This window comes from Brachyhypopomus gauderio, chromosome 4 (genome assembly GCF_052324685.1).
Source record: "Brachyhypopomus gauderio isolate BG-103 chromosome 4, BGAUD_0.2, whole genome shotgun sequence".
NCBI lineage: Eukaryota > Metazoa > Chordata > Actinopteri > Gymnotiformes > Hypopomidae > Brachyhypopomus > Brachyhypopomus gauderio.
Window position 1 is genome coordinate 13,564,309 of NC_135214.1, and position 10,854 is coordinate 13,575,162.

A 10,854-nucleotide genomic window follows, 5' to 3' on the forward strand; every position below is an offset into this window, starting at 1 on the left:
ACAGCAGAATAAAAACAACCCTACTAAGATCTCTTTAAGATCAATAACTCACGTTAGATAGATTGAATGGCATGCTCAAACATCACGCTAGGCTTAATAACAGCCAAAGGAGGTCGGCGCGAGCACAAAAGCATCTCTGCCCACGCACCTCATCTTACCTGTTAATGCCTCGATATAAAGCTAGCGGCATTCTCATAATCACAGCAATTCATCGCAGTGAAGTAACCATAAACACTCGAGACCTGGAAGCATGCAGACAAGATGTCAAGTGGGAAATTCACACAGATTATATCGCGTAAGCAGATTAAGGCCTGAGCCGCGTTCACTCAGCACTCTCAGAGGCCTGTGTGAGCGTGTCACTCAGCGCAGGCCGCCGGATGATTCAGGTTCGGCGTAGTTCTATTTGCTATGGAGATTGAATGGTGTAATCCCTGCGCCCTAAAGACGGGACGTCTTCGGTGTGCTGAGCCCTAGGGGACTCGTGTCATACGTTAAGGTGACTTTGCCCGTGTGACAGCTCAGTACCACACCGAAGTCTCTGCAGGTTGATGCAGTATGATCAGACAGACCACAGTCTGCATCATTCTGCTGAGATAAAGCAATAATCACAGAGTAAAAGACATGTGGGAGATGTGAAAGCAGCGGCCTCCAAAACACATCAGGACTAAAGTTAAACTGGCAACATAAAGCTGTGGCTTTATGACAAGATCTTACAGATGCACATTTCAATCGATCACCAGTCAATTATATCCGGTCAAAGCCAAGTTGGTGACTCTTTGATTGTATGACACTTTGGCCTACGCTGAAATGAATGTATCATGGGCATTCAGAAGAATGAGAACCTTACCATAAGAATTAAACTCAGTGTACTGTGTAGATATTTAGATGACATTGACTAGTTTTAGATTAAGAATGGCCTAATAACCCAATGAAAGGCAAGGTGCCACTGTGCTAAGCATAAAGCCTCGCATGCAAGTTCAAGTAATTATGCACTGCCAGCTCCCTAGAGTGGAACCCTGCATCCAATATTCCTGCTAAAGGACTTCAGGGTTGCAGTTTAGGCGTATGTGCTGCCCACAGCTTCCTGTATGTTTCAGGGCACCGCCCACCTCCAAACACCATAATGACCAGCGTCCCTCCTACCCCCTGCGCACGCACCACCGTAATGAGCTGTAATCACATCTCCGGGTCCCTGGTGGAGCTTGGCGCGTGGGTGGGTCTCCCACCACTGGCAGACTCTGATTGCCGCCCACTCTGTTTCCTGCATGGTGTGGCTAATGAGGAACCATCAGCCCACCAATCATTGCGGGTCCATAGTTCGGGAAACAACAATGAAGGGATTAATTAAGAGGTATCCACTTCCGAAGCCCTCTTTTGACCTAATTAGTGTGTGTGAGAGTGGCGATCATTAGCTGACTTTAGATGGGCTGTTCTATCACTTAGGTCACTCTGGGCTTGTTCCAACAATGCTACAAGCAGAGCCTCGTGTCAATGTGTAAGAGTTTTAGTTCCATATGCTCATCTGTACGCATGACTTTGCCCCCAGACTTTTGTCTAGACCTTGTTTAGCCAACATTAATAGGAAAGCACCAGGGGAGTTATGGTTTTAAAAGTGTCAAATAAAAGTTGGGAAATAAAAATGTGCAAGGTTTAGCATACAAGAGAGCATGCAAAACCAAGAATTACTCTTCAGCATAATCCCCTCTTCCATAGGCTTCTGCTGTGCTGCTAAAACTAGTCACGACAAAGGTGCGAACAGATTCTTTGAGTGGTAAAAAAAGGAGAGACAGAGGAGAGGAGAGCATTGTGTCTGCATGACCTTATCAAAAACGAACACCTCAAGAATATATCTCTCAAAATGTTCGACGCAAGTCAAAGTATAAAATTCTGTGCAGTTTGATTTTTCTAAAACACTCAGTATCTTAAGAAAGAATCAAGTCTTTTCATGTTTGATGTTTACCAGACGGCAATTATAAACAGGCTCTGCTGAGGATCAGTCCCCCCACTCATCCGCCTACCTACAGAGAGACTCAGCTTCAACTGTGTTTTTTCAGCTCATTGCTCATGTCAATCAACAGGCAGCCTCTTTCTCTCTCTCAGCTCTCTTCCTTTTGGAAAGAATAATAATAAAAAAACTTATAAACAGCCTATAAACCCCAAAAGTCAAAAGAAACTTCATTTTATTCTAGTAAAAAGATTCAATTAAAGTATTAGACATTAGACATATGACCTAATGCATGGCGTGTGTAATACATCTGAGTGGTAGTGGAGGCAGGCGGTGAGGAGGTCGCTGGATCCCAACACCCACAGGGAGGTCAGAGCCCAGCAGCTGGTCCTCACAGCCTCTATGACCCCGAGCTTCACTCCCCACTGAGTCTGTGGAACTGTGCTGGGTGTGGGATGAGCTTTAGAGAACTGGCTCTGTGGGTGTCACTGATCATACGGCGCACAGAAGTCCCTCTCTTGTTCTGGAGAGGCGTCTGTCCACTGAGCCAGTTCTACAATACTCCACATCCCACATCTGAAGCACTGTTTCAAAGCTACAGCTGTAACATGATGCAAGATTGGTTTGTATAAAATAAAAGAATACAATTATTGAGGCACAAATAATGCATAGAACTTTTTTTTCCCTAGAGTTCTGTGTGGAATTGTACATTCCCTACAAAATTCAATACTCAAATTCTGAGCAAACCGGCAAAATATAATTTTATAATGTAATTTAGCATTAATTAGATGTATTTGCATTAAATAGGTGTTCATAATCTATCTGCAAATAAGATAAGGTATTCTAGAATGTTGTAGCTGGTTTGGTGTAGGCACATCTACCTTGTAAATCAATTTCTTAAAAAAGGTTTTACTGGCTCAAATCTCTTGCTAGAGCTGTCTAAATTTAATTAATGTGGAAGTGGCTTTTGTTACAAACAGCAAATATTTACAGAACAAACAGGAAAGGGAGATAAAGAAGGCTTAAACCTCCACCTACAAGATGTTTAGTATGCATTTCAAAGAAATACCCAAAGACAATGGACGTTACACCACTATCTCAATGCTAGATTTCTTTGGAGGCAGTCTTATGTTCCATGTCGATCATAACAGATCATATCGTAAAAACCAAACAAATAATCACTCTTAGATTAATGGGACTTTTTGTACCTTAAAAGAAACCACAAAGCCTTCCTCTAACCGTCACATGCGTGCAACTATTTTCCCTGATCCGGCCACGTCTCTGCACTCCTTGCATCCACTGTGAAGCCAAACAGTTAGGCCGTACACACTTAAGGGGTTGTTGCTTTTGTTCATTTCTTAGAACATAAAGTCTAAGACAAGCAATGAAAAGTGAAAAACCGGTAGCTGAATTTAATCCAGTTTAAGGTGAATAGCAATTGAATGATGTCAGATGTCTATTTTATTGACCATAATGAGTTTGACTTTGGATTAACCAAAATCAAAGACCAAACAATGAAGTGTCATTTTCGCGAGACTCTGAACAAAGCATGCCATCCTCTAGCAGTAACACCGACACTTCATCATCTCAACGATGCCGCATTTATATCTTTAAAAACGTAACCTGCAGGATGTGCAACACCGTGAGTGCTGCAGCATGCGAGAGAGCGTGTGTGACAGTAGGCCTCAGCCCGGCGTGGGTGTGCCTGTCAGGAAAAGCTGCTGTCGTTTCAGCATCCTAGAGAAATGAGAAAGCAGGCCGCCTGGCGCGCGCACGCCCACCACAAAAATCCCCCTTCCATTTCAAAGGGCGAGCTCCGCAGTGAGATGACATTTTCATCAGGCGTTTGCGAAGTTTTTGGTTTTACATTTTCCCCCAGCTTAACTGTCTGTGCCTCAGTATGTTAGGGATGAGAGAGAGAAGAAAAGAGAGTCAGGTAGACACGCAGGGTTTCAAGATGAGATAAAAATGTTTGATACAAAGCTTTACACTAGACTTCCTTTGATGTTTTACCACTGCGCACACTACAAAAACAATGGAAGACATTTGGAGGGCATTGATTAATAGTGCATCACATCGACATCGAAATAAATTCCTCATCTAAAAAGGTCTTTCAGATTGGAGTAGTAGATGGAAATAAAACAGGCCAATAGGGTGCGTTCAGTGCGATGATATGAAGGCTAGCATTAAAATGTTTAATGAAAAATTTTGGCGCATTTTGAGCCAAGAATGAGTACATTTCATCTTACACGCGATACTAAAATATATATTTTTAAGTATATGCTTTTCTCATTGTGTAAATTTCGTAAATATTCAGGACAGCGCTAATTAGGGATATGTAAAAAGATGCTGATGCAAATGCGGTCGGTCTGCATGAGAACGTGGAAAAGTTATTTATTTTTAAACAACCAACAAAAAAAACCCTTCGTGGTTGTTTTCGCTTTAACCAACAATTTAGACCAAACCAGTTGATTGTACCGTTACAGTGTACCGTCGTGTCGCTAGATGTATCTCTTGATAAAATTAACAAAAAATCATTTTAGAAGGCGTATTGTCATAAAGTAGTTTTAAATCAGCTCTAGGTGCCGCGGTTTATAGTTTTTTTAACTAGCTGTTGTGTACGAAAATTATAGCAAAGCGAGCACTCTGGTTCTGTTACTTCTGTCTGCGACGCCGCTGAGCACTGAATTTGAAACTGCAAACCTGCGCTGGCTTGGTAACCAATGCTAAGCAGCCTAGCGTGCTGGCTAACAGCATAACAGCTAACGTAGCGTATTTTACGCGTCGCTCGGGCATTTATCTGGCTGTTTAAACATGAAGAAGGCAGATGCCATTGCGACATTATTAGTTTTAATTGTCTTCATTTCACCTGTTGATGGGAACAGAGGATTCTCCCATGCAGGTAAACAGCGACACGTTAGCAGTAACTAGCTAGCTAAACCTAGTTAGCTCGCCTGCTGTTCGGACTGGACGTCCAGCTGGTTGTGCTTCTGTGGTTCCAGCTAGACTAGGTAACACTGCTACATTAGCCACATTACTGCAGATATTACGTTACCTTATGTTTTAATTTAGCCGGCCAACTACTTGACAATTATGCTACACACTTGCATCCCCACATGAGTACATTACCTATATGCTGAGTATGGTTAGCAGACTGATGCAGGTCATGTTATTTTAGCCAGACAACTTTATACTAGTATAAAGTATCTTGTTTGTGATCATAATAAATATTGCCTTTATTTTAATTGTTCGTAAATTCAACACAGGGTGGAAAATGTTAGCTTTCTGCTAACCAACCAGCTAGCCAATGAACCTGTCCATAACTGCTACACAGGCTGGCTGCATGGCAGTGCCTGGTTACTAGAGATGACCAGGTCAAGATAGATGTGCGGCTCGAATAACTCGCACTTTCAATTCTTCCTCCGTCAGACTGTGTCTATGTGAAAGGAGACTACGACTCTACGTATTACGGTAGTCGATGTTTTTGTTACGATGGATCAGGAATCAAGTGGAAAGACATCTGGTCCACTTTTCAGGTGAGCGATCAGAAAGGTTCTTGACCCGTCAAAGTTGCCACTTTTGCTACTGCACTAACTCCTGTAAGAGGGGTAGAGTTTGCACACAATTATTGTCCTATTATGTCCTGCTTAGACGAGAGGCCTTTCTATACGTTTTCTTTTTCATGTATTGCATACACCTGCCAATGAAACTGATTTAATGTAGCTGCCCATTTTTTTTAACTTGTAGGTCCGTGTGAAAAGTGAGGAAGATGTCCTTATTATGTACCCTGTGGAGGCCAGAAATTGCCGTGATCCTGGTAATTTCCTCACAGTGCTAACATGTATGATAGAATACTATTGGCCCTCCAGGATACAGAAAGAGAAGGCCCTGGATATTCCACTTGTAGAAGAGGATGTTTTCTTCATGACAAAGTCTCCTAGGGCCAGTGCAGAGTACACCCTCCATGTCACAAAACAAAGTGAGTTGACCATGATGTAATTTTTGTTCTTTGGTTGCTTCTATTTAGTGTGCATAGCCATGCTTGCTACATTTGCATGTGTGTTTCTTGATGTTTAATGCTCTTTATATTTCCTGCTTGTATAATGCTTTATAACAGTGAGGTCAAAGTCTGCCCTGTCTCATAATAACAGTTCAAACATACGAGAGAGAGAAACCTTTGTTCCCTGGGGAAAAAGAAACCAAATGGGGGGAATAACTATTTTAGCCCAGGTGACTCTATGGGACATGTTTCTTTTTGCAGTTCAGTTAATTTAACGGTATTTATTATTTCAGTTTCATTCTGTCAAAACCCAACAGTATAGCTAAGAGTGCGGTTAAGATATAATAATGAAATATTTGAGTGAAAGTATCCTTAATTCCACTACAGAGTACTAATCATTTAGAAGCATTTTCAACAGTCATAAAGACCAGTTAACCCAGTTTTGTGTGATAGAATCAACAAAGTGGTTTATATCGGTTTCCGTTTACATCGCAGGGTTCAATAGGATGCGTTTCTTCCTTTTTCTTTGTGGACTCATGCTGTTCTTTTTTGCTGGGACCATATGTAGGTAAGCGGCAGATGGCTTTTGATTTTCAGATATAGATTTTGCCATCATATTTTGGACTGATGTGTTGGAAAGTCTGTGGAAGGTTTGATTTGAAAGCTTTAATCAGTCTACCTTCCTTCTTTTTCTTCTAGGAGCTCTTTGTTTTTCTACATCTCTGGAATTTCACTGGGAATAGTTTCAATACCAGTTTTTCTGCTTTTGGTCCTGAAAAGATTTGTGCCAAAGGTAAATGGTGTTTATATTCAGCATTGATTAGACTTGTCAGCTCAGAACTACAGAAATATCAAAAAGGAATCCGTGACTCGCATGTCTATTACTCGTCATGTTACAGTAAACAATGGTGGCAAAGTAACAGAATAGGTTATGTGAAAAATGTCCTTAGACTTGCATGAAAGTTTTCTCAAACTTTGTAGCTAAGGTTGTAGGGTGTCTCAGGTCTTCTGAATCGTTCTCTCCCTCACTAATTCTAGGGAGGACTTATCCTTGTATTGCTTGGTGCCGTCTGTAGCCTGTCGTATCTAGGGATCAAGAAAGTGATAAATGAATGGGATGAGATCACGAGGCTCTACTGGAAGGAAATGCTGGGTATGTGATACTTTTAAAGTGTGTGTGTGTGTGTGTGTGTGTATGCACGCATGTGCATGTCAGTTTCCCCTTGCCCCTCCTTCGTGTAGTCTGGCAGCAGGTCTTTCGAGGGAGCAGTAAGCATTGTATTCATTAATGGTAGGTCAGCTGTGCACCACGTGAGCACAGTAAGAATGACTGACTGACAGACTGTGATAGGGAAGATTAAGGAAGAAGGCTGGGTAAGTAATGGGATCAAAGTCTGTGGGTTCAGACTCTAGTGCCTGTGCACTGCCTGCTAAGCCTGGGACACTCCCAGAATGAGCTCGGAGCTCAACCCGCCGGTCCAGTATGACACGGGGATGCGCAGGAATCAGCCAGCGCTCGTAATTGTACAATTTGAGGTGAAGAAGTTGGTGAACTAGTTCAGGACAAAAAGGTGTTGCACCGCACCCTATGTAAAACACTCTTTCCACACAACAAGCTTCTGTATCTGACTAAATGAGGGCACATTTTAAAGCTTTTATCTTTGTTAGTAATGATTGTAATTTCAGAGTGCTCAGGGGAGGGAACACCATGCAATTTGCAATATGTCTAAACAGAAATTATATGGGCTCAAATCAAATTGAATAAAAAAACCCCCAGTGTCCAGTGTGTGAACGGTGTTGCATTAATGGTAATCTGTGGGATTTGTTGTTTGAAGATTCTTCTATTTTGGTTATTTGGATGACTCTAATCTTTTAAACAATCCTATACAAAACCAACACCTAAATTCTATAAAAATCCAACACCTGCTAATGCTGCCCATCACGCAGTCTGAGAGCATTTATTTATGCATTTTTGATTATGTATTTCCTAATTCTTAGTAGTAAATTTGCTGATTTGTTTAATACATAGCATTATTTATCAGACACATTTGCCCAGATTAAATTGTTAGTAGTATTCTGTAAATTTCCACATCGTTTAGATATTGTCCATAGAGTCTGCATTATCCATTGGGCTAAATATCCACTATTTGGATTACACATGCATTGTAGGATTAAGGGAGAATCACAGAGCTGTGCTGTCAAACCACTGATTTCTGTGGGAACGTTAAAAGGGTAACAGTCCTGATGTCTACGTCTCTTCGTCATATGGCACTGGAGACACGTGTTCACAAAGGATCAGTTTCCTGTCTCGTCACACATGAAAAGGTTGAAAGTTGTATATTGGTTCCCAAAGCATTGTGTAACGGTAGCACATTGATAGTAAGGGTTAGGCTGGGAATGTGGGGATGTTGCTATATGCTGCTATAGCAACAATAAACAAACGTCTGCAGCGTGCACGTCAGCACTCCGACAGCAGAAGTGCTTTATGCGATATATCGATGCGCACACCCTCATAAATCACCCTTTTTTTGGTTGACATGCAGTCCCCGGGGCAGTTGAACCTGTAATGTGTAAGGGCCATGAGCTGGCCTGACGCTACACGCTTTCTCTCGTCCCTGCAGGCTATCTCCTCGTCTCTGGCATTGTCAGTTTAGCTCTCTGCTATAGACTCGGACCCATCACCAGCAGGAAGACGCTGAACCTGATGACCTGGGCTGTGCAGACTGCTGCAGTGACACTGGTGTACCTCGGGGTCACCTACACGCCTGCCTCCTGGACCCTTCTGGCTGTGCTGCTGGGCTTTAAAGTCCTGCCTGTGGCGTACGCCGTCCTGCTCGGGATGTGGAGGTGGAGGACCTTTTGGCTTTTTGCTACATTATAAGAACGTAATGGAAGTGGATGTAATGAGCGTACTGATTTAGTAGTGATCGGCAGAACAGCCCATGTGGACCCATTGTCAATCCATGTTCTCGTTTTCCTGACATGACTTATTCTTGTAATTAAGGGTTTTGGAACAAGAAGCTTCTGTGTAAGGAAAAAAAAAAAGTTCCCACAAACATTTTTTTTTGGCCACTCGCAGGTTGAAACCTGAAACCAGCGCATACGCACAAGTGCTTTCTGGTATTCTAAGAATGGGCAGGGTGTTTAGGAGAAGAGAGTTCATCTGAGCAGAGGCTTGGGGTGAGAAAGGAGTCAGCTGCTGTAAACCTGGGGAATTAAACCAGGGTATATGCAGGAAGCATAAGTGCGTCGGTAGCAAGAAGAGAGCTGAAACACCCCTGACAGCCAGGAGAGCACACCACGATACTTCCAATCTTACAAAACAAACAAACAAAAAAATCTTTATACCTTCTTTAAAAAAGTTTTAGTGCAGCAAATTTCAGCCAATTCTGTCTGTCTTCAGGTTTTCAGGTACCCGAACTCTAATCACCTGTCCAATAAGCAGGCGTGTTCTTGTCCTCAGACAGACGTGCTGGCTGCTGTCCTCGTTGCTGGGTGTCTTCGGGAGGAGGGGCCCCTCCCGGCGCAGGCTGCTGACGGAGGATGAGTACCGTCAGCAGGGCGAGACGCACACTAAGGCCTCCCTGGAAGAACTCCGGAACCACTGCACCAATCCCGGCTTCCCTGCATGGGAGACGGTTATAAAACTCCGCTCACCACAAAGGTACCTTGTTGGGTTTTAAAAACTGAAATTCTTAAAACGCAAGTTCTTGAACTGGAGTAACAATTTGCGGCTTTGCGTAGAATCCTCAACCGAATCATAGTTTTATGACTGGACTCCACCTTTATGACTGTCTTTGGTTACTCACAAAACTACACTTGGCCTTTGAGGTTTCACTGGTCATACTTCAGAGCTTTTTATTCTGATTGCATTGTTAAAAAAGACTGTGAATCAGATAGCAATCATCCCTACCTTGTCTACACCAACATGCAGGTTTGCCAGATTCCTGCACACTGGTGCCCACGTCAGTTCCTCGGAGCAGCAGGTGCACGAGCAGTGCTACAGGCCTGGGGCAGAGTGCGGCATCAACGGCCTCCTGGACTCTGACCAGACATCACCCACCTCCGAGGACCTCAGCGAAGACGAGCTTAATTCACACTCGCACAACCCTCCGAGCCCTAGCCCCTACCCCACCAGCCCTGCCTTACCCAGCCCTGTCCCCCACACCCCGGCCACCTGCCCCTACCCTCTCGTCTCCACCCCGCTGTTCGAGTCTCCCTTCACAGACGATGATGATCCCTTCTGATGGAAAGCAGGTGGTCTCCATCACTGACTGTAGTGTGTGGCTCTCAGAAGCACGGATATAGTATCAGTACTGTACATGGAGCTGGTGTTTTTCTGCACCTATTTTAAAATCATCTCCACCGAGATTCTCTGGGATGTTGGTGTTGCAGCAACACTTGAGCTTGAGTTCTCAGTCTTAGCCTGAGACGATATTTATATATAGAACTGGGTATACTGCTGTTTTGTATAAATATTAACACTAGCTCTGAATGGCATGTTTACTGTACTCTCAGGTACATCCGAATCACAAACCTGTTTTTGTAATTCAGACAACTACTGCCCCCCAGTGTCTGGTTGGGGAATAATTACCCAGACTCCTCTCCAATAGAAATGCACTGACACTGCCATGGTTAAGGTGCTACTTCCTGCCACATCATGTCAAGCCATACATACCAAATTTTATGTTTTTTTAAATATTCTTTTATGATTTTAAATGTTATTTTTAAATGTCATCTTATTTAATAAATCACTGTTACATTATATGCCAACATTTCATTCCTGTTTTTAGAGAGTTTAAAGGTTTTTTTCCAACAAAAAACTACCTTCAGTTTCCACACTAGTTAGTCAGCTTTGTCCAATTATATGAACCTATTTGATTTCCAGTTTATAATGGAAAACTAAGCA

The 10,854-nt window shown here is 42.8% G+C and overlaps 1 protein-coding gene across 3 annotated transcripts; it reads left to right on the forward strand.

Moving 5' to 3' along the window:
• Positions 1–4,406: 4,406 nt before the first annotated feature.
• On the forward strand, positions 4,407–10,712 carry nemp2 (nuclear envelope integral membrane protein 2). Of its 3 annotated transcripts, none has more exons than XM_077002389.1 (9): positions 4,407–4,847; positions 5,375–5,481; positions 5,815–5,924; positions 6,441–6,513; positions 6,645–6,738; positions 6,984–7,098; positions 8,567–8,792; positions 9,409–9,609; positions 9,880–10,712. In XM_077002389.1, the coding sequence occupies exons 2-9, from the start codon at positions 5,438–5,440 to the stop codon at positions 10,190–10,192; spliced, it is 1,176 nt and encodes a 391-aa protein (XP_076858504.1). In that variant the 5' UTR covers positions 4,407–4,847; positions 5,375–5,437; the 3' UTR covers positions 10,193–10,712. The 3 variants fall into 3 exon arrangements, with proteins under 3 accessions (XP_076858504.1, XP_076858503.1, XP_076858505.1); XM_077002388.1 differs by having other exon boundaries at positions 4,410–4,847; positions 5,693–5,924; XM_077002390.1 differs by having other exon boundaries at positions 4,819–4,956.
• The last annotated feature ends 142 nt before the right edge of the window (positions 10,713–10,854 follow it).